The sequence below is a fragment of the Pogona vitticeps genome, chromosome 5 (assembly GCF_051106095.1).
Source record: "Pogona vitticeps strain Pit_001003342236 chromosome 5, PviZW2.1, whole genome shotgun sequence".
NCBI classification, from domain to species: Eukaryota; Metazoa; Chordata; class Lepidosauria; order Squamata; family Agamidae; genus Pogona; species Pogona vitticeps.
The window spans coordinates 152,385,783-152,409,399 of record NC_135787.1 but is presented as its reverse complement, the minus strand read 5'-3'; the positions used below and the strand labels follow the sequence as shown (position 1 = coordinate 152,409,399).

Here is a 23,617-nt window from a genome sequence, read left to right as displayed (position 1 = left end):
GACGAAATCCAAACTTTGAAGGCAAATGACTCCCAGCTTCTTCGACCCTAATCCTAAGCATGTGAGGGTACATTCAGCAGAAAGCAACACAGCCAGCTTCCACGCACTGATCAAGGTAACAGTCAAACTGATTGGAAGCAGATCTGCTCCACAGCTCCGCATCTTAACCAAACCAGGAGTATCTGGTGAGTGAAGGTTAAATCACCAGGCTTTAGGGGAAGGCTACTTATGAGCAGTCACTCTTTTTGAAAAGGGGCACTTGAAAGCTATTTATTAAGCAGCAAGGTTTTTTTTAAAAAAAAAAAATCTTGCAACCTCAGCAGGGACTTTCCATCCTCATAGATAACAGCAATTCACATACTTGGGAAATCTGCCAAACTGTATTTGTTTCCTTGATCCAATTGTTGGATGAGCAGATAACTAAATCCAATTAAACACCTAGAATAAAGGACTCCCTAGTTCTACAAATGCGTCTGGCAATGCTTTGAAAGATGCTCTTATTGCATAAATGAATACACTGACGTACTGAAACCACTCATAATTGAGCTGTGATTTCCATGGGGGTGGGGGGAGAGCCCCATCCTTTCCCTGCTGTTATCAGGAGCTTCAGCATGCTAGGATAGTCATTCTCCTTGCAAATAATTGTATAAGCTCTGCATGTTTAAAGACACGTGCACATGCACATTTTACTTCCATGCTTTACACTGTGGACAAGGGAAAAGCACTTATTGTTACAGCTTGTCATGTGCTACTGTAGCAAAATTTGTGTGACAGTGACAGAAAGAGTGGGAAAGAATAGGGAGATAGTTGGTGTTGTGCAGTGGATAGAGTGATGAACTAGGACTCTGAAGGCCTGGGTTTGAATCTCAATTCAGCTCTGGAAGCTCACTGGGGGATTTTAATTGGTAAGCCCTATTAGGGTCACTGTAAGTCAGCTTGGTCTTGAAGGCACATAACAAGCCGTGCTTCTCTTTTTTTTCTCCACTGAAATAAATGTTTTAAAAGCATACCCAAGGGCTAATTCACTTGGTTTGACACTAGCTCCAGGGAAAGCAACTGAACGTGCTCATGACAGTATTTATAGGATGCAAATCATTTTTACAGAAGGGTACCTAAATGAATGGGTAACATGTTCATAGATAGGGAACAACGTTCTTTCCTCTAAGTGTCCTGGATTCAGCCATTACAATCAGCGACAGTCCTAGATTTCAGGGCTGTTCCTTCACAGCAGCTTTGGTCAAATTTGCAATCTAGCCCATTCTCCAAGTTGACATCCAGTATATCAAGGCAACAATGGAGGTGACGGTTTTGCCCGGCTTTTCCTAAATCTTTCAGCTGGCCATGGGTCTCAGCAGAAACCTGATCTTGATGGGTGCAACAACCAGCCATACCAAATATGCCCATTTAAAGAACTGATGATCTGGGATGGTCCTTTGGTTTAAAAAAAAATCCCTTATAATCTCCGATCAACCAGAATAAGAGTGCTGGATTCCCTGGACTGTTGATCTAGCCCCCATCAAGACAGCTTATATCATGAATGCAAGGGTGGTCAGTCTGCAGTCCATGAGCTACATGTTTCACCCAGCGGCTTCAGATATCAGCCAACAGGATCTGCCCTTTTCTTCCTAACCACTTAAGAAAGAGACAAAGGGAAGGGGAAGGACGTGACTGAGAGAGAAAGAGAGGAGTGTCAAGGGGAAGAGGAAGGAGAAACAGAGGAAGGAGGTGTCAGAGACAATGATTTATCAGAGAAGGGATTTGCCCATTTGTTTGTTTGTTTGTTTTGGTTTTGATTCCTCCTACACTAGCATGCAATTCCTAAAGAGATTACTCCTTTGAAAGGTGAGTACTCTGATATTGTGAATGACACGGTAAAGAGGAGGGACTTCTGGAGCAGAAATCAGTCACCTGAATGCTCCGATAAATGGCAATCATATGCCAAGCCTCAGCTCATTGTTTCCTCCTGGATCAACAAAGACTTCACATCCTAGTTGCACTTGCAGTGAATCACAACCCTATTCTATCTCTACAATGCATTTGGATATTCAAGTAAGTTATCACACACTGGAAGAAATCACTCTATGTTGCTGGTGGAAAATTCATACCCAAGGATCTGGACTGATTATGGTCGTCTTAAGATATCAGGGTGAACTATGGTAAACAGGTAGTAACATTGGACTCATTCAACCTATTCCATCCTACTGACATCACAGGGTCATCACACTTAGGGGAGGATAAATGCCGTTGCCCATGACTCTCACTGGCACATGTCCATTCCACATCTCCTTTTCGCACATTATGCCACTGTTTCCCAAACTGTGTGCTGTGGCTCTGTGGGGTACTGGGAAACCCACTCAGGGTGCCACAGAATCCTCTCATCCTTCCCCCTTCCTTTTCTCCCCCTCACTCAAAGTATCTTGCATCTCTGGTGTCCGTATATAGTGGAGAGAGGGAACGCTGGCCCAGTCTTGCCAAAGGACTGGGTTTCCTGCCATCTTGTTCCAAAGACAGTCTTCCCTAACCCCAGTCCCTCAAAAAATGTGGTTTCTCCATTTTACTTGAGGTGCTTCCCTCAAGGAAGTCAGGCTATAAGTGAATTTCCATTAAGCCACCTGTATATAGCATAACCTCTGGTTCCATCTAGTGGCCAGTCTTGGTAGTACACCTTGGGAAGGTGTATTCATGTGTTATTTTATTTTATTATTTTTTTCACATAGTTGATAAATGAAACTGCAGGTACTGATCCCATGGATACAGCAGTCCTACTGTACTGTGGAGCCACAGCCAGTGCACAGCAAGTAAAAGGAACCACAAATAAAAAAAAAACATTTGGAAACCACTGCATTATGACTGGTGCAGGATGAAGAGCCCTCGTGTGGGATATTAATGCCAGTCCATAGGATTAAAGCAATAGTTGTGCATCAGATATTCCTAGCACATCACATCCCTATGTGTAAGCATTCTTGGGAACTTTTAAATAATCTCAGTAATCTCTTTCTGAATATCTTATAAGGTAAAGGTTCCCCTTGACAATTTTTGTCCAGTCGTGTTCGACTCTAGGGCTCATCCCCATTTCCAAGCCATAGAGCCAGCGTTTGTCCGAAGACAGTCTTCCATAGTTACATGGCCAGTGTGACTTAGACACGGAACACTGTTACCTTCCCACCAAGGTGGTACCTATTTATCTACTTGCATATTTACATGCTTTCAAACTGCTAAGTTGGCAGGAGCTGGGACAAGCGACGGGCGCTCACTCTGTCACATGGATTCGCTCTTACAGCTGAATATCTACAGACCTTACAGCACAGAGGCTTCTGTGGTTTAACCTGCAGCGCCACCACATCCCTATCTTATAGTTGTTCCTAAACTCCTCAAATAGGTGTCATGATTCCCTACTAGTTGACCTTGTAAATCCTTTTTATGGCCCTTTTGGAGACAGTGGAAGAAGAGGTGATATCTGTAGCCTTCAGTTAAATTTTCAAACAAGAGGTACACCCCTACAACTGATACACTTCCCATCATTCACAGCTGACATGTCCAATGGATTTTCTTAGGTTGATTCCTCTTTCTTGCATCTCTGTCCTGTGCTATTTTTAGGTATTAATATTCAAGTTATTCTGATCTATTTAAATATGCCCAGAGTGGTTACCAATATGTATGCATCTTACCAAAATGTTATGAACCTACCCAAGCATTAAGATCAAAGGAGAGGCCTTTCTCGTGGTCCCATCCATCCTCACAGGCACATTGGGTGAGGCACACGGGAGAGGGCTTTCTCTGTTCCTAAACTCCGGAACTCCCTCCCACAAGCCCCATCTCTGCTGTCCTTCCACAAGCAAAGACCTTTCTTTTCAAGCAGGCTTTCCTTTAAATGACTGATTGACCAAGGAGATTTTTAAAGAGATTATTGTATTCTGTTGTTTTCCTTGTGCTTTTAAAATGGCTCTTATTTATAAGTTCCAATACAATATATGTTCAATTTTGTTTTAATATTGTAATAATTTATTATTTTAACTTTTAATGTTGTTTCTTTTAATATTGTAAGCTGCCTTGGATCCTTTATGTGAAAAGTGGCCTATGAATATTTTACATAGAATAACTAGCTAGCTAGCTAGCTAACTAAGTAACTAAGTAGCTAAGTAACTAAGCAACTAAGTAACTAACTAACTAACTAAACATACAAACAAACAAACAGAGCCTGGTATTTTGATAAGATGTTCTTAAGGTACCTGGTTCTCAACTGTGTAGGGCTTTAAAGGTCAAAACCAAATTTTCTGAACTTGAATCAAATTGGTAAGAGATCTTACATCTTCTAAAAGCAATCTTGGCTGCTAGGCGCCACTGCCATGACAGCTAAGATGGAGACAATAAGGGAAGCAAAAGTATACTTCAGTGAGTCTAATTTTTAAAGAAGGAATACTTTTCAAAGCATGTTGAAGGTGGTCTGAACATGATTGGTAGCTATAGAAATTAAGCAAACTTGAAAAATAAAAATGGAATTCAGTGAATATTTTGCTTTGGATAGAAGTCTTTCTGGAGATAACATACCTGGGTTTTGTAAATTATTTTTTTAAGTTTTCCCTTATTTAATGGCATTTTGTACTATCTTTCTTCTAGTGAAGAGATCTAAAGTAGCTCACATATTATTAAAAACAATTGACTAAAAACATTATAAATAATTGCATTTAAAAGTAATTAAACATATAAGAATATTAAAACAATTAGTTCAAACAGTTAAAAACACCTTGAAAACCCATTACTGAGACCTTCTATTGCAGGGTCCACTTGTATGGTCTATCACGCAAATTCTAGTAGCCATCTGACCGTTGCATGTTGAACTACATAAATTTTCTCAACTGTCATCAAGGGCAGACCCATGCAAAGCACATTACAGTAGTTTACAGGTAACATGTGGTGATCCTGATAATGCAAAAAACACAAACACCGGGCTAGCCTCTACACCGAGAAATGGGTTTACGATCAGAGCTGTATTCATATTGGTAGTCACATACTTGTGGATATCATTTTCAAACACCTATTCTTATAAAGTTCACAGTGGGCTAAATTCACTCTCAGTCTTAAGTAGAACAGACACATTAAAAATCAGTGGCATTGATGTGGCTTGTAACAAACAAGTCCATTCATTTCAGTGAATGTGCCATTGTTGAGGCAAATGTATTATTCCATTATGAACACCGTGTTTGCTTCCCAAGCTCTTTCCTCCCGCTTCATTTTCCTTCAAATAATTAATGGATCTAAAAATACTATAATACATAAACACAAATCAAAAGACACCTCAGTGATTACAAATGCCAGCAGATAATGGTTCCAAACACCACAACATTAAAAAATCAACTTGCACAGCATTAAGCCCCAGACAAAACTGACGTTGCTCTCTCTCTCCAGTTGTGCTTAAAGGTTAGCAAACAAGGAAATCTCTAAAGCCTTTAAAGCTGTTCAAATCTAATATCAGAGCAGGAAATTATTACCAAGAAAGTTGGTGAAATTGAGTTGATCGTTAATCACTAGGAGGGGTTATTGCGTTTGTTCTCTCAGATTCAAACAGAACGCCCACCCCCATCAACTAGAACCTGATGCAGCCAGGATAAGACTTCCATTTCCATAGCCCCTGTTGCAAATTTAACATGACAGTTTTGAAAAATGGCCCTAAACAATCAAAGCATAACATTGACTCCTAGCTGTCATACCTAGCTTTAAGCACCACTGTGGCCTCTGCTACTCTTGCATAGCTCCCTCTGATGCCAATGCAACTCAAGCACTTCATAGCCAACGACAGGATCACACCCTGTGTTGGCAAATGCGGATTATCTGTTGTGCCGAAGGTTACAAGAAATCAATTTTTCCCCTCCTGCTGTCTCTGCAGGAGGCACAAGAAACATGTTATGGGAATTTAGTAATGAGGCCCTTTTCATTGAAAATGTCCTTGGCAATCTCTGTAAGCTGGGTGCCAATTACTCCACTGACATGCGGAAGGAAAGAGAACCACTTTGATAAATTAGGTTCAGGCTGACTCTCTTTCTCTCTCTCTCTCTTTCTCTCTCTCTGCATGTATGCAGGCAGGACAAAACTTAAATTGGATCTTGATGAAATGCCGGGATCTGGAGAGATATGTGGAGTGTATCCAGCTAAATTACTGGGTTAAACTAAATAAAACAATTTGTTCAAATTCAGGGGAACTGATAGGGAAGGAACCCCACATTTATAACAATGACACTACCTTCTCTCTCCACCCTCAAATGTTTCTGTTTACATCCATTTACTTAAAACTAACTCTTGGCAAAGATAAACTAACCACTTGCCTATTTAAAAAAAACCAAAAGAACTCAAGGCAACAATCTGCTGCTTGTTATCCTTGCCTGGCCAGATGCTTGTGTCTAATGATGTCAGGCCTTTGAAAATTGCTTAATATAATGATTGAATTCTATTGCCACTCGGCAGAAGCATGAACCCCACTTTCATGCATTGGCTTTTCTCACTAGGCTGATCAGAAATGCAAAAACTCAGGCATGTAGTTCAATAGGCACAGAACTCTCTGGGTATTCAGAGCATGAAGTAAACAAGCTCAAAGACAGGGAAAAGAATACAAATAAAAACAGTGATTTTGTTCCAGAGAGAGCACATGACATACACAAGCGGCACATTTCCTCACTTATTGTACCTCGTGCCAGCTAAAATAAATCAGATTCTGCCACTATCACCCATCATGAGCCATAAGGTGGCCCAGAGAGCAGGAGGGGCCCAAAACCAGGACCACAACATTAAAAATCAACAGTGCAATCCTGAAGGACCAAATCTAAGCAGCCTTCACTCTATCTGCTCCTGTGATTTGGCCTAGGGCAATGCAAAATCATTTTTATACTAGTAAAAACATCACTTGGACAGCTTTAAGCTGCCAATGCAAAGCCAGCATCTGGAAACATGGCCTAAATCCACTTCCTAGTCCCGACTACAGTAAACGAACTGAGTCAACTGAATTTGAATATAGGTCATTCACCTTGTCAGCAGTTGATTCAATGTATTTAGCGGGAATTACTGACTGAAATTAAACTGAAATTCAGACTCACTGAATTTAATGGGAAAATCCATCACTCCTACACCTAGAGGGAAACCTCTGAAAATTAAACTGCCCTAAATTAAGTATCTCCCGAGAAATCTATATGTGGGACAGGAAGCAACAGTTAGAACTGGATATGGAACAACTGATTGGTTCAAAATTGGGAAAGGAGTCTGTCACGTCTGTATGTTGTCCTCGGCTTATTTAACTTATATGCAGAATACATCAAGCAAAAGGCGGGACTGGATGAATCCCAAACCAGAATTAAGATTGCCGGAAGAAATATCAACAACCTCAGATATGCAGATGTGGAGGAATTAAAGAACCTCTTAATGAGAGTGAAAGAAGAGAATGCCAAAAAATGGTCTGAAGCTCAACATCAAAAAAACTAAGATCATGATCACTGGTCCCATCACCTCCTGGCAAATAGAAGGGGAAGATATGGAGGCAGTGACAGATTTTACTTTCTTGGACTCCATGATCACTGCAGATGGAGACAGCAGCCACGAAATTAAAAGGCGCCTGCTTCTTGGGAGGAAAGCAATGTCAAACCTAGACAACATCTTAAAAAGCAGAGACATCACCTTGCCAACAAAGGTCTGCATAGTGAAAACTATGGTTTTTCCAGTAGCGATGCATGGAAGTGAGAGCTGGACTATAAAGAAGGCTGACTGCCAAAGAATTGGTGCTTTTGAATTGTGGTGCTGGAGGAGACTCTTGAGAGTCCCCTGGACTTCAAAGAGAACAAACCTATCCGTTCTGAAGGAAATCAACCCAGAGTGCTCAATGGAAGGACAGATCCTGAAGCTGAGGCTCCAATACTTTGGCCATCTCATGAGAAAAGACAACTCCCTGGAAAAAACCAAGATGCTGGGAAAGTGTGAATGCAAGAGAAGGGGATGACAGAGGACAAGATGGTTGGACAGTGTCATTGAAGTGAGCAACATGAATTTGACCCAACTCTGGGAGTCACTGGAAGACAGGAGGGCCTGGCTGCTCTGGTCCATGGGGCCACAAAGAGTCAGACACGACTTAATGACTAAACAGCAACAAAGTTAAGTAAGAGGTCTCGTTCATTTCAACAGGTCTACTCTGGGTGGGGTGACAAACATTATAATTTAGCCCTCTTGGTCAGAGACTTACTTATAAATAACATCTGGTTTGACTAACTATACTATCCCTTTTTTTTTCATAAATGAAGATGACTGGTTTGAATACTGTAAGGTTATTCTAGTTTTGGGGAGCAGACTAAGGTTGGTTTGAGTTTCTCATAAACTCAGACCTTATGCTCACATGCTCTGCACACCTCATTGGAACAAGGTTCCGATTCTGTTCAAATTTCAGTTGCCATTTATTCAATTTCTATTTCTTTTTCTAAAAGCTTACTTCAAACAGAAAAAAAAACTTTCAGTGTCAGTAGCAATCCCCCATTGTTATACTGTTTAGAATTGTATTCCAGCATCTACATGTACCTCCTATGGAATTATGATCAGAAACCCTCTAGATATAATAAATGCTATATATTTGAGCCTAAATGTTCAATTCTTTAAAATACAAACAAGAGATCAATAGGCACAAAGAGTTTTCATATTAAAACACACAGAAACACATAGATACAAATAGATATCAATATATTAATAAAATCTTCAGTCTTTCATTAGAAGGCAAGATTCTTCTTAAGCTGTTTTAGTTCTTGTCCCATAGCCTACCTATGATGTGATAGGCATAATAATAATCTTTAGTGATTGCATATTGTTCTGTATGTTCTTTTGGTGGCATGCATTTTTAAACTTTATCTCAAAACAAAACAAAAACTCCATGGAAAGGGGAAAAAGAATATCCCAGGGACCAAGCATTGTATATGCAAGTAGCCATTGGATCATGTGCTCTGGAGACCTACTGAGATTAAAGAGGAAAGCCAAGTCCAGATTTAACCATACATCTAGTAATCATAATGAGCAGCACTGTTATCATCATCTTAAAACTGCAGAACTGGAAGGGACCCTATGGATAATCAAGTCTACTCCTGTCAAGGAATCAAACTCCCATCCTCTGGCTCCGTGACCAGATACACAAACCACTGAGCAATCCAGTAGTTCTTTATTATTAACAGTAATAACTGTGTGCCGTCAAATCAATTCTGAGTTATGGCAACCCTTTTTAGGGTTTTCGAGGTAGAGAATATTCAGAAGTGGTTTACCATTCCTTTCTTCTCTAAAAGAAGAAGTAGCCATGTTAGTCTATGCTAGCATATCAAATTTAAAAAAAAAAAGATATAAAAATGTTGTGGGACCTTCCTATGTTTTAATGTGACCTTTCACTGAGAAGTCCACTTCCTCAGACATAAACATCCTGGGGCACCCTGGGACTGTGCAGCTTGCCCAAGGACACACAGGCTGGTTCTGCTCGCAGAAGGCACAGTGGCAAATTGAACCCCCAGCCTCTGGCTCTGCATCCAGATACCTAAATCTCTGAGCTATCCATACATCTATTCACCTGCTTGAAATCAGTGGGACATAAATTAGTCATGAATAACTTAATCCTTATTTATTTCATTGGTAGAATTGTACTAGCGTTTATGGAGCATAACTGTTCTGCTGGTTGAGTGCTCCATGGTTGTTCCAATAGTCCCGCAATCTCTTGTTTGAAAATAGGTAAACAAAAGATCAACCTGTCGGAAACAATTGGGCTTATACATATGCAAGAGGCTAGTAAATAGATACTTCCCTGTGTAATTGCCCCTCCCCCCAAAAAACCACACAACCACATACACAACAGACTCTTGCATGCATGCATGCCAAAAAAATTGGATTTGGGCCACTGGGTCTACTATGACTAAGTCTAGATCAAATCTATTTTTAATTGGGCAGTGCTACCTAATGAAATGGTACTCAATGAATTTTGTAGTTCATAGATTATCAAGTCATAACCTATGGAAATGATGACCATTATCATCTGTGGCATGCCACAGTGCGCAAAGAGGTCCACATTTTTACAAATTTTTCCACCAAGTTCAGTTTACTTCGCACGAGGTCTGTGGACAAAAGTCAAACAATTGGGATTCTAGTTTCATTAGCCCAAGAAACATTTAAAGTAAGGGTAAGGAAAATCTTTCCAACTGAGGGTGGAATTCAGCCTCAGAGGTATTTCAGGGGATCACATTCTAGTGTTGGATAAGATCAAAAGCAAAATGGTGCGACTGAAACCCCCAGTCTGTTTTAGCTTGTAGCTCTTATTGCCAGTAATTAAGCCTTGGGGGAAAAGGCATTTCAGTCCTACTGAATGTGAAATAAGCCCAGACAGAAGCTGAAAAATCATAAATCTAGGCTCTTATGGGGTGAACGCAGGTCTTCTAGGAAGTCCCAGAGTCGACAGTTTGGGGTCCCTGCAAAAGACTTACAAGACTTCTTCCCAGCTATCTGGAAGCAGAAGGGCAAGCTAAGATATGGTCTATTTAGACCTTACTATTCCACCCAACCCCATGGCAAACTGCTTTTTAAATTAGAAGAAGTAAGCCATTTGTGATGTAGCCCGGAAGGTCAGTTGTCTGCTAGGAAAACCAAACATTCCATTTGATGGCAAGCAAATCACAGATTTCCTTCTTCCTAGGCAACCCTTGGGATCTCATCTGACAACATTAAGAGACGAGGCAATGGTCTATCTGGATTTAACACTTTTACACCCATACAATCCTCGGGTTGTTCCCCTGGATGCAAATCCTCCCATCAGTTCTCCAAATGTCTATCTGGCCATGCTGGCGAAAGGGTACTGGGATGTGTGACATGTAAAAGTAAATTTTCAACATTTTGAGGAATGTGGTGAGGACGTTTTTTCAAAAAACAAATATTAATATTAAGCATTTAATATGATGCTTAATACATGGCTAGTTAAATTTATGTTTGTTTAAAAAGCATTAATGAAATATTTTAATTTTCTTATTCTGTGGGTAGAAAAAGATTTACATTGCATTAGTTTCGTTTTCATAACATTGTAAACCATCTTATTTTATAATACTCAGTCCTCTTGATCCCTATCACAACACCTGCTCACCCATAAGGTAATAACTGGAACTAAGCCCTGAAACCAACACATGTATATTTACTTTGGTACACAATAGAATCAAAAGGGATGTGTAAGAAAGTTCAGCTTAGGTTCAGTCGTAAGTGGTGGTCCAGCAGTGGTTCCCAGTCTCGGTCCCGAGATGTTCTTGGACTAAAAATCCCGGAAACCTTCACCACTAGCTGTGCTGGCCAGGATTTCTAGGAATTATAATCCAAAAGCATCTGGATACCCAAGGCTAAGGACCACTGTCCTAGAGCAGATGTTCTTTGCTAACTAGTTTCCATAATGCAGGACAAAGACTGGTCTTCAGCTAGCGTCTAGCCTTCATTCTCCTGAACTTCCCACAGTTGATAGAACCTAACAAAAGCTTCTAGCTTGACCAATTTTGTGTGGCACCTTGGTGTCTGCACTGTGCTCAGATTCCAGTTTGTTTACACAATGGCACCAAAGCCGTTGTTGCTGTTTTGTAACCATCAGAGTGCACAGAGTTCTGGAGAACACAAAAAAGTGCATATTATAATTGATCGTAATATAATTATTGCCTAATTGTAAGATTTGGATTTTGCTTTATGGATCAACATGGCTTCTTTCAAGCTCACCAAGGTCAAAAAATACCCATCAGTTGCTACAGTGGTTGTTTCCAAGGAACTGCACCATCCTATAGCTTTAGGGGCTTCCTATACATTGCACAGTGGCAACCTAGCCTTTGCTTCTGAGTGAACGGTTGACAGACTGCAGGCAGCCAATCCAGACTGTGTATGATGCATGTGCTTGCAAACACAAGCTTGTCCTCACCTATTGCCTGTTGCTTATAATTTACAATCAGCCAATCTCTTTGAACCAGAGTCCCATTCACAAAAATTCTTGCAGGCTACTTTCGAGTGGCATGTGGGTCCATAGGCAGAACAGTGAGATCAAAAGCAATATCCCTTTTAGCTGACAATTCTTTCTGCCAGTCACTATTTATTACAAGAGGCATCTCAAATTTTTTGAAGCGGGGGGAGTACAAAAGCTAGAATACCAACAGACAGCAGTGTCACAAGCAGGAGTCTTGGCCATCCAGGAAGACAAGTGGGCTTAGTTCAGGGCCTCAGAAAGGCTGGATTCCCCAGGATCTGAAATTCTTCACCCCTCCTTTATACCTTTATGTGCATACTTAATACATCATATGGGCGTGCAATTTTTTTTTACAAATATAATGACTGAAACAACTCTAATTGGTCATCTGTAATTGTAATCAAAACATTGTAGGGATACTGAACTCAATAGTTAATTTTGCTCAGGATCAAAAGTTACCCACGGCAGATAGGAAAAGTAATATACCAGCCTCTACATGTGGGTCATAAATATACAGTTTTTGATCAATGGTGAAGAACTGCAGAATAGTTCCGTGGTTTAGGTATCTGGCTGTGGGGCTAGAGGTTTGGAGTTCAGTCCTCACTATGCCTCCTTGTCAGGAGGGTGGATCATCATCCATTCGGCTCTGCTGTTCTAAGCTGATGATAATTACTTTGGGATTCCATCCCTTTTAAAATTCCCCAGTGGTATTCTTAACTTAGTGAAACACTATTAATATCACACTGTAGTAGAATGGGGTGAACTGGTTAAGTATCAGCCATAAATATAACCCCATCCTTTGCCTGAGAGATAACTCCACAGTGCTTCTGCAGGACCCCTCTGTGCTTAATGAGCTTTCAGCTTCCAGAATGAGTCAGTTTGTTGTGGATGCAATGGAAGCTCCTACCTGAACTCTGGCCTCAGTGAGCTCTGTTCTCAGCGCCAGCTGCTCCCTGACGTAAACATCAGGGTAATGTGTTTTCTGGAACACTTTCTCCAGTTCTTCCAGCTGCAAACTGGTAAACGTGGTCCGGTGTCTCCTCTTCTTACTGCTGGAGACGTTGCTGTCGCACTTATCGCCAAGTTCATCCAGCTCTCCTTTCTCTTGCATGCCTTTCACGGGAGACAGGCGAAGGTTGCTGCAATTGTCCAGTGGTCGGCCCAGCTCCGTGTGCAGCGACTGGCCTTCCACTTTCGTAATCCCATACGTCACTGTACAGCAGAGAGAAACACGCTTGGTTGGGTTGGACTGACCTGAGATTTAGAAAAGAAAGAGAGAGAACATGCAGGTACACGGGGCTTGAGGAGTTATCTTTTTTTTGGATTATAGCCCTCCAGAATCCTCCAGCTAACCATGCTGGCTGGAAGATTCAGGAAGCTGCAGTCCCAAAACTAACTCTTCCAAGCATTGGTATGAATGTGCAAGCACAGTTAGACATGTGTTTGCACATATCAGTCTGTCTACATAGCTAGAGGGATTTACCAGTGAAAATGGGAGGGGAAAAGAGATTGATTTACTAGATACAAAGAATGCTGCTAAGAAAATGTATCGGAATGTATTCTTACAAATTTCATATTGCCACAGTTAATTTCAACTTAATTTGTTTGGAAGGACATCTATTCTGGATCAGTATTATTATTTTGGACAATGAACAGGCCAAATAATAATCGGTGGGATGGAGAATCAGATCACAATAGAATTTTGAATGCTGAATATGTGTTTACTCAGAAGTACATCCCCCAGTGTTCCATGGAGCTTACACCCTAGCAAATCTGTTTTGCACTGAAGACACACAGCACAATTTCATGCAGACCTATCTAGAAGGGAGTCCTTCATTGTCCAGTGGGACATCATAACAATTGTGTGCCTTCAAGTCAATTCTGACTTATGGAGACCCTTTCCAGGGATTTCTAGATACGGAATATTCAGAGGTGGTTTACCATTTCCTTCTTTTAGGAGTACTCTGGAACTGTGCAGCTTACCCAAGGCCATGTGGCTCTTCTAGGATGCACAGCAGGGAATTGAACTCCCAACCTCTGGCTTTGGAGCCATGTATCAAACTCACTGAGCTATCCAGTCAGCTTTCATGGAGACATACTTTGAGGTTAATAGGCACAGGACTTGCAGTGCAAGTCTAGCATTTCTACTCAAGAGATCAGTCTCCAGTGAGTTCAATGGGCCTTACTCCTAGGTAAATCGATTTGGGTTTCCAGCTTTAAACATTTCAACTAGAATCCTATGCACCTGAGAAGAAGCTGTACTGGACACAGAGAAAGATTTGCAACTGAATGAATATGCATGACATTATGTTGAGCACATGACAAACAGATCATCAATGTTTTTAAGACTACAGTCCTACACAGATTTACTTCGGCTTAAGTCTCCTTTACTTCAGTGTAGTTAATATCTGACTAAACATGCATAAGATGATGCAGGAGAAAAGGATACACTGTCTGTTAACATTGCCAAGACAAAGTATGTAACAAAGTTACAGTAAAGAGCAAATCATTTTCTCAAATCACAAGAGTAGCAGGAGACCAAATCAAAATGCCCACAGTTCTAAATAGAAAAGAAGGAGGGGTGTTCAATTTTGTGAAAGAGATTTGTTTCCAATTAGGGTTTTTATTAGTCCAAACTGTAGGGGTATTCTTCAAAACCATAGTTTTCCTGTATTTCTCACAAGCCTTGCAAAAATCATTAATCTTCAAGAAAACCCTCACTGTCCGAGATAAGGATAAAAGTGTTTTTCCCCCCTTCGGCTTCTGAACAAATTCTTGGCTTCTTTTTCACCCTCTCCTAAAAATGTCACATTTCTGAGATTACTAATGAAGCGTGTTACAAGATCTGAGAGAACTTAAACTTTTTCCTGTCCCTCTCTACTCTTTCTGTTTTCCTTTCCTCTTTTTTGTCTTTCTCTCTTAACAGGTAGAGGGGGTGAGATTCTAGCCAGCCAGTGTCCTAAAAGATGGCACCCAAGCTGCCCTTTCCAGCTTGTTTTAACACTCTTGGACGCTCCCAATAATTTCATCCCCCCATACGGTTCATTTGCTGTAATTTTAACTGGGAACTTGCTGCCATTCAGAGAAGCCCATTTGATAAATGCCTTTTTGAAATCAGCAAGTCTAACTGTCAAGTCCACTGCACGCATGTGCCACACACACACACACACACACACACACACACACACACACACACACACACACACACACACACACACACACACACACACACACACACACACACTGAGGTTGCTACAGAGAAGCAAATCCCATTGACTTGGGTGGAGATCTCTTTTATAATAAAAAAAATTTTTTTTTGGTTTTGGGCTAAACATTAGGGTTCAAAATCTGATTACATCTTCTCAGCAGTAATGAAGGAGGACAAAAGTGCACCATTTCAGCCAGATAACAGGCAAAGCCCTAATTTTGTGAACAATATATTTTTAATAATTGCACAGTAAGTGTTATTACATATTTTACACTGTCCCCTAGCAGTTTATTGAACTAAATCGCAATCAGACTCAAAAATAAGAACAAGCTATTTTTTTAAAAAAATGGTCTAACAGACATCTTGGATTGACCCACTTTTGATCACCTTTTCTGTACTTCTTGAAAGATTTGTAGCTTTATAAATCTTACAACTTTTAGAAAAAAATCTCATGGTTTCGATTCTACATCCTTAGAAAAGACTGGCCATTAAAGTTATATGAAAATACAATCAGGCCACATTTAACTTTTTGTTTCAGAGATATTCTGTTTTTCAAAGTAGAATTAACGACGTTGAATTTTAGATTCCAAACAGGGATCTAGTTACTGACTACTAACGGTATAACTCTACACATGTCAACTCAAAGGAAGTCTAAATTATTTTGATGGAATTAACATCCAAATAAGTGCATGGGACTGCATCCAAAGGCTGAAGCCCTAAAACAGACTTACCTAGTGGCAAGTTTCACTAGACAAAGTGGGATTTGTTTCTCATACTCAAGCTTGTAATATGGAAGTATTATTTATCATGATGCATTATTATTTCTAAAGGATTATAATTTTAAAGCTTTCTTGGAAGCATTCAAACAGAATAGATATAACTTGGTTGGGCACAGTAAATGTATAGCCCATTAAAGATTAGACCTCTATATATGTATGGAATAAAAAGAATTCCATTTCCTTCTCTCTTCTATATTTTAAAATATTAACAGTCTTAAACTACAGAGTAGAAGTGCTCTCTCTGTGTGTGTTGGTATTAGATTCTTCAGTCCTTGTAAATACTAGGCAACTGCTCAATCTCAAGTTAAATATGGCACAAAATGTATTTCCTTTAGAACTCCCACACACAAAACTTAATAATAAAAATAGTTTAGCTTTCAAATAAAAAAAAAAAGAGTTAAACCATTTCAGACAGGGTGCTTTCACTAGATATAGGTTACATTCTTTTTTTTTTCAAAAAAGAAAAAGGGGTTCTTCAGTGTTTTTTGTATAATCAGAAAGATCTGCAACCTCGTTAAACTAAACGACATTGTAATAAACATTTCACATTTCATTGATTTGTCAGCTTTAAAGAACAACATCGCTAACAGGTTTAGGTGGGAAGGAGACGGTCTTCGCAGTGGAAAGTTTGTAAGTTTGAAAAGTTCTGCTGTTTGAAAGAGATGCCCTTTCGTGACACTCCCCCGGGCAGCATTTGCGCTTTATCTGAGATCACACATTTCAAAACGCACAGCAGTGTTCTTTTCTAATGGAAGGATTAAATAAATCCGATTTCAGCCGCTACGAACTGGACGTAGGTTTTGCTGCAGTGGCTGCGTTTGTAAAGCCATCGTGTTTAAGGTCGGCAAAATGTAAGAGGTAAAATACTTCTTAAAGGGACGAATACCGTCGTGCCGTGGAACTGGGAAAGCGAAATGGCTAAGGACGATTCGAAAGCTGTGCGCTTTTCGGTTCTTCCACTTTAAAACGCGGCTTTTGCGATCTCGTTTTTTACTAGAGCATTTCGTAAAACTGGATTAAGAGGATTTCTTCAAGCTCGACCACAAGTGAGTGCAGACGTAGCCAGCACTTCGGGTGAGTATAAAAGCAAGTGAACAGGCGGCGGCTGGTTTAGGGACAGGAGCTAGAAGGACCTTAAGTTATTTCATTTAATTGTCGGTCTTTTTAAACGCGAGGGACAGAAGGAAGCGGCGGAGGAAGCTGGAAAGGCGAATCGAGAAGCTCGCCAGTACAGTAGTTGTTAAGTAACGCGGTTAACTCTTAATGAAAGTACATTGGCTTAACTGAATCGAGGATCGGCCGGATTGCAGGACGTCTCTACGGCCGTATGTAATCAAATAAGGAGAGCTGAAGAAGAATCAAAGGAGCAATACTCAGGGTGCTGCATTCAAATCTGCTTTCGATCCCATATCACACAACCAGCGGGGGCAGGAAAAGAAGCGATCTGAACGACTTGGACAAAACTAACGAGATCGCTCATTATTTCGGCTTCGGATTTTCTCAGCTAAGTTATAAAATGCCATTGTGGGAGAACAGTCTCCATTCTCAGCATACAGATCAACAAAGCACTGGGGAGTTTGTTCAGTTCTTTTGCCTCATCATACTCGGTCGAGGCATTTCCCTACCACTTTAAGAGTATTTTTAAAGTTCATCCACCCAAAACCGAGGACATTTTTTGGCTGTTACGCTTGCTGAGGGAATTGGATCCTTTGTTGATTTGTCTCTGTTAAATAAGTGAGATGAGTTGGGGGATTTCTGCCTCATCGTGAGTTCCCAAGTCTATCCTCTGTCACGGATATCTCCTCGGGTGGGGTTCCGTCCGGATTGAATGGGTCGGACGCAGGTCCCACTGGAATCCCTAGGGCAGGTTTGCCACGAGGCGACTTCCCCTTGAGCGGAATGGTGACAGAGTTCGATCCCCTTGGTCTGGATCCCAGCCACCCTTTACACCCTTAGCCATTCGCCTTTGAGGGTTCACTAACAGACGAACTGGAAGGGATAATGCGGGCGTTAAGCTAAGCAGCCGGCGCTCCCGCCGATAAACCGTAACAAGGAGGCTTAATTTAAGGCTCCTCAGAGCTGTTCTGGGCCCCTGCTTATTTTTGGTACAGTGTCTTCTCCATCTTTCCCCTTCGGCGGGGGGGGGGGGAGTGCTTTGAAAAGTTTATTTTCAAAAGGTTTCTCTGTTCCTGCAGCCCTTACAACACAGCCCGAACCCAAAGTCCTGCGGCATCTTCAAAGCAAACCTAGTTTACTGCCAGCTTGTGTCTGAGAAAGTGGATGATAATCCACGAGCGTCATACTGGAATTAAAATCTATATCTATATAATCTATATCTATATTTGTTTGTCTTAAAGGTGGCATAAGACTTTGGTTTTAATTTTAGTTTTAGTTTTGCATTCTTAGTTTTGTGTTTTCCCGACTCTGGCTGTAAATCTTTCTGTTTCACCCAGATCAGGATGGAAAATAACGGTGTCTCCGGGTCTCCCGCTCCTACACGTTCTGTCTTTTATTTCTGCAATTTACTCCATCGATCAGGAGGCGGGAGGGAGCGGACGTAAGAACCTGCGGAGCACAACGTCCGAGCTCAGGAGCTTATAACAGGCCATAAGGAATTCCCCCACACACTCCGCAAGTTTCCAAGTTCTGCCTCTTGTATTCTCTCTCTCCCCCCCCCTCTTCGTAGGGGGAAAAGCCAGAAGATTGCTGGGATCACTGGGAAGGTCAAAGACGCCGCTAAAGAGGCACCTCTCCGACGAACTCCAGGCACGGACATAAATTGTCACATACTTAATACTGCGAAACAAGGCGGCCATCGCTCTCCCCTTCGGAAGATCTTAAGAGCGTCCGTTCACTTAATTCGCTGCTCGCACCACTTCCTCTCCCCCCCCCCCCGCCTCACACTTTTTATAAATTCTAAATTCCATGAAAAGGAACAATTTCATTTATTTCAAGGTTGGTTGGTTTCCCTATCCGGCGTCTATCATCCAACTCGCCAGTTTAAGGCCCCGTTGTTGTTTTTTCCCCCACCAGATCTCGTGGGATGCGGTGGATGGTGCCTCGCGATCGATATAAATTCGGGACCCCCCGTATCGTGTCCAAATGTGACTGAACTCAAAAGAGCCCCGGAAAGCTTCCTCTACGAATGCCCCGGCGTAAGCAAAGGCTTGAGAATTTCTCAGTGGATCGGGCCCCATAGGGATCTAGATCCTATTGAGGGGAGGGAGGGAAATGAGGAATATTATTTTCAGCTCCATCGTTCTGAACCGAATTCCGGGGTTAGAGGGGTCGACTCCGAAGTCGATCCGATTGACACCGAAGGAAGGTCGCCCAGTGGGGTTACTCACAGACACATACATACACAAGCGCACCTCGACGACCAGGATCCCCAAGCGCTAGCCCACTCCGCGCGCGGCTGTCTCTCATCCCCACCCCCACCCCCGTGCGCGCCTCCCCGCTCCAGTCCACTCACCGGAGCCGTCGCGGGCCGGGGAAACCCTGTCCAGGCGGCCGTGGGGGTTGTAGGCGGCCTGGGCGGCCACGCATTTGCTGCCGGCGGCTTTGCCGTAGAAGGCCTCGCCGCCGTCCAGCGCTTCCATGACGTGCTCCAAGGGGGCCGCGGGGGCCAGGTAGAACTCGCTGCCTTTGCCCGCGGCGGCGGCGGCCCCGGGGGGGCTCTTCAAGGCGAATTTGTCGCTCAGGAACTCCATGGCCCTCGCCGGCCCCGCGATCGCGCCTCACCTCACCTCTCCGCGCACTGCTCGGGCGGCTGCAGAGGCAGAGGCGCCCCGACGGCGCTTTTATAGCTGGACGGCTCCGCGGGGGCTTCTTGCGCAACCTCCCCCCCCCCCTTGAGCGGCGGCCTCCACCGCTGGCTCCACCCCGCCCCGGGCCGCCGCCGCCGCTGCGCCCCCCCCCCACGGCCACCCCCTCCCACTCCCCGCCTCCCACCCCCCTCAGCCCGCAGCGGAGGGGCAGGCGGACCAGCGTCGGGCCGAAGGGCTCCGGAGCATCCGGCCCAGGCTCACCCACCGTCCCGGTCCTCGCAGCGCGCCCGAGATCCCGCCGGCCGCCAGGCTTCCTGCCCGCCCCCTTCTCCTCTGGTCTCCCCGTCTTGTCCCCTCCCCTCGCCTGCCTCCCTCCAATCCCTCTCTCCCTTCCTCTTCCTCTCCCTCCCTCCTTCTCTCTCTTCCCCCTCCCCCCCCATCCCAACGCCAGCTCCAGATCCGAAAGGACGCCGCTTTGGGCCCAGGCGTGGTGTGGACGCGAGGGAGCCGAGCGGCCAAAGGAAAAGGGGCGGGGGGGAATCTGGAGCGAGGAAGGCCCGGGGGAGGTGGAAGACCGGCTGGGCGCCCGATCTCCGGACCGCTTTTTGCTCCCGGAAAGGTGAGAAGCAGCAGGACCTCGCCTCCCACCCTCCAGACTCTTGAAATCCAGCAGCCGGCTTCTTGCGAATGGATAGCAGCGAGAGAGGAGAGGAAACCCCAGTGACGGCAGAAGTCCCCTGCCTGAGAGTTGTGGTCATCCCTACCCGTCTAGGGCACGTTTCCTGGAAAGTAAGTACCGTTATTTTCCGTGGGAGTGAGATGTGGCCGGCTGTCCTGAGGATCGAGGCCTCCAGCTTCGGGTCATTGCCTGGGGGGAATTAAGCTCCCCTCGGAGCTTGGTTTCCCCGCAGAGTTGCGATCCTGCCCTTCCAGAGCTTGGCCTGAGTCTTGTTTTACGGGTAGCACTGAAATGCTCAGGATCGGACTATGGCTTCAACGGACGTGTCTGGCTGGGAACTCCTCTGGGATTCGCCCCCCCCCCCAGGAAACACCTTTATCTTTGCGCTCTTAGGCTCCAGTTCTACACTCACTTTTCCTGGATGTAAGAAACCCACTGAGATCAATGGCAGTCACTCCTGAGTAGGCAGACCCGCGCGCGATTCCACTGCTCCAGCGCAACAAGTAATCAGGCCTTTGGCCTACATCTAATCGCAAGCTCCGCTAGAGTAGACCTGTCAAATAAAGGGGTTTACGTGAGTCAAATTACTATTGAAGCGCTTCATTGAGACTGCTCTGCTTGGGACTAGCAACTGATTTTAGTCCTTTCACGCCAGGGTACCTCCTTTTAATACAAAAGGTAATGTTTCAATGAAAACGGGAAGAAACAGACATCCTTGGGGATTCGGAGGGGAGATGAAAGAGGACCAGGAGGATTTAAGTCTTGTCTTTATTTATGTCAGGACCCCACCATCAAAGAGGTGGAAATGTACGTTTTTCAAAAATGTACAAAGGAATGTACGCATGTATCGATTTGTAGGAGGAACTGCAGAAAAAATAAAATTACGATTTCCGAATCATTTTGGTGCCTGTTTTATTATTACTGCTTTTACTATTTATTTATTTATTTATTTATTTATTTACAATATTTTTTAGCCGCACCATTGCCAGTGGCTTCTATTACTATTATCGTACTAGCGTGCTGTAACAGAAACGACTACAGTATTCTAACGTCCCGTACAATCAGCAGAAGGAACGAATTAATTCACGACTGGGGTCCTAAGAAAACTCATCTTCCCCTTCAGAAAACTGCCCGCAGCTGTCTTGCTGGTCGGCAACTTCTCTTAACTGCCCTCGGATCATAATCACGGCGATCGTTCTAATATAATGTTTTACGACGCACATGGGCGCGCATCTTGCCGGGTAGTAACGGCTTCCTTTTCCCTCCAGAAGGTACTGCCGAGGACGGAGTCGCAACCCGTTCCGGGCTTGGCCCTCCCTACATTTCCCCGGGGCGACCCGAGAGCCGCCGGCTGAAGACGCTGGGATGCGGCGATCAATAAGAAAGAGCGCGTCAACGCCTTCTGCTCGGGGGTCCCTTCAGACGCGGGTCGGGCGGCGATGCGAGCTGCAAGCCGAGGGCGTCCCGCGGGCGGCGGTTCTTCCAGCGAGGATGGGTCCAACCCAGCGAGCTTCTCTCCTTCTCTGCGGGTGTCGGTATGGGGTGGGAGCGGGGGGGGAAGCTTTTCTGTCTGCCTGCTCCGACCCTGCAGTCTGTAAAAACGGGGAGGGTGGATAAAATAAAGGAGCCGAGCTGCTTTCCTTAGACGTCACGGGGATGAGGTTCGGCCGTTTCGTGTCGCCCCGTGTTAAGTGGAAGGCAAGGATTTCAGTGCCGATTACTCGCATGTTGACGGTCCTTCGCCGGGAGGGGAGGAATCCACGGGACAAGGGTCTTGTGGCTGCCGAAAGACAAACACGGGCGGTCGGGATTTTGCCGGAGCGAATAAAAGTCCCCCAAAGGCATTCGAATGACTGCCACCCTTACAATACTATTCCTGTTTCCTATCGCTCTGGCCGGTGAAGTCCTGCTCGTCTCTACGCACGGAGATCAAAGGGAACTTATTTCTGAGAGGACTGAGCGTCCCTGATGGCTGCAAGGCTCGTTTTTTTGTGACGTTAGCCGTAACTGGTACAGACAGGCAACATCCACGGAAACAAAACAAAACAAACGCATGCGGCACCTTGAAGACTAACCATTATATTTCAATATGAGCTTTCGTCGACACGTTCACTTCCTCAGACAGATGGAAACAAAGTGGTACAAGGCAGTTCTCCCAAGAGCCGTCTCCTGTGACGCGCTGATGGAAAAGAGGCTGAGCAGACAAATGTTTGACAATTTGAGCAGACAAAGGAAATCCTTCCCCCCCCCCCCCCAATAACCAAGAAAGCAAAAACCTTACAGTCTCGGGACAGGGAGTGTTTTTCTGTTGCCTCAAGGCATTAAAATACACGCACAAATAAAACCGAGAGGTAAGACCCAGGTTACGTGGGGCAGAAACCTCGATCGCGTCTCCCTTGCGCACCAGGGCCACAATCCGGTTACAGATTATTTGCCTGGATCGCCTTCCGATCCACAATCTCACTCTTTCTGGCTCAGGAGACCTTGCCGGCAGTTTATGTTTCTTGGCCATGTGGGAAGCCTCCTTTCCAAGGAGCAAAGGGGGGGGGGAGAGAGAATCTGGATGCTTCCATTAATTATAAGCCTATAAATCAAGGACTGGAGGAAAAGGGAGAGAAGGCTTAGCCTTCCAGATGTTCCTGGATCGCAATTTTTGTCTGGCTGTGGGTTAGGCGAGCTATGGCTGGTGGGAGATGTAGTATGGAAACATTTGGAGGGCCACATCTCCTCTGCCTTAGTTATCCATAAAGTACTGTACTAGCTTCCCGGTGGTGACCGTAGGATTCAGGAGTAGATCCCGGGCAGCCTAGTAAATTGTCATTGCCTTAGAGAAGTGGTGTGGGATTTCTACCTGAGCTGGTCGGATTCTGCCGGCGCCCTGGACTTTGCTAGATGCCGGCCTCTGAAAGCGACCAGAGCAGCAGTTCTCGAACTTGGGTCTCCAGAGGTTGCAGGACTTCAGTTCCCAGAAGGCCCAGCTAGCCTGGCCAATGATGGGGGGATTCTTGAGAAGCTGTCGTCCAATGACAACCGGAGACCCACCGGACGCAGGGCTTCAGTGCTATCCCATTGCACCACAAATGAAGGGAGACACGTTCACCTGCAGTGGGGCCTATTGCAGAGAAGGTCTTCCTGGTATGGAAGGGCTACAGAAACACACGCGTCTAGCACACACGGAGGCGGTGAACACACGTGTTCCTGAGAAAGCTG

The 23,617-nt window shown here is 44.1% G+C and overlaps 1 protein-coding gene and 1 long non-coding RNA gene across 3 annotated transcripts in view; one reads left to right on the top strand and one right to left on the bottom strand.

The window, feature by feature from the left end:
- ALX1 (ALX homeobox 1) overlaps positions 1 to 20,066 on the bottom strand; it is a 42,980-nt gene extending 22,914 nt beyond the window's left edge. The window contains exons 1-3 of one of the 2 annotated variants that reach the window (XM_073000305.2): positions 19,994 to 20,066; positions 19,434 to 19,730; positions 12,882 to 13,228 (exon numbers count right to left, since the gene is read on the bottom strand). In XM_073000305.2, the coding sequence (XP_072856406.2) occupies positions 12,882 to 13,228; positions 19,434 to 19,671 (585 nt within the window). In that variant the 5' untranslated portion in view covers positions 19,672 to 19,730; positions 19,994 to 20,066. Of the gene's footprint in view, positions 1 to 12,881; positions 13,229 to 19,433; positions 19,830 to 19,993 lie in introns of those variants that run through there. The other variant, XM_020777936.3, reaches the window with a different exon arrangement.
- On the top strand, positions 19,935 to 22,768 carry LOC140707355 (uncharacterized). Its single transcript, XR_012087350.2, has 2 exons — positions 19,935 to 20,517; positions 21,676 to 22,768. It is a non-coding gene; the product is annotated as an uncharacterized LOC140707355 (long non-coding RNA).
- Positions 22,769 to 23,617: the final 849 nt, after the last annotated feature.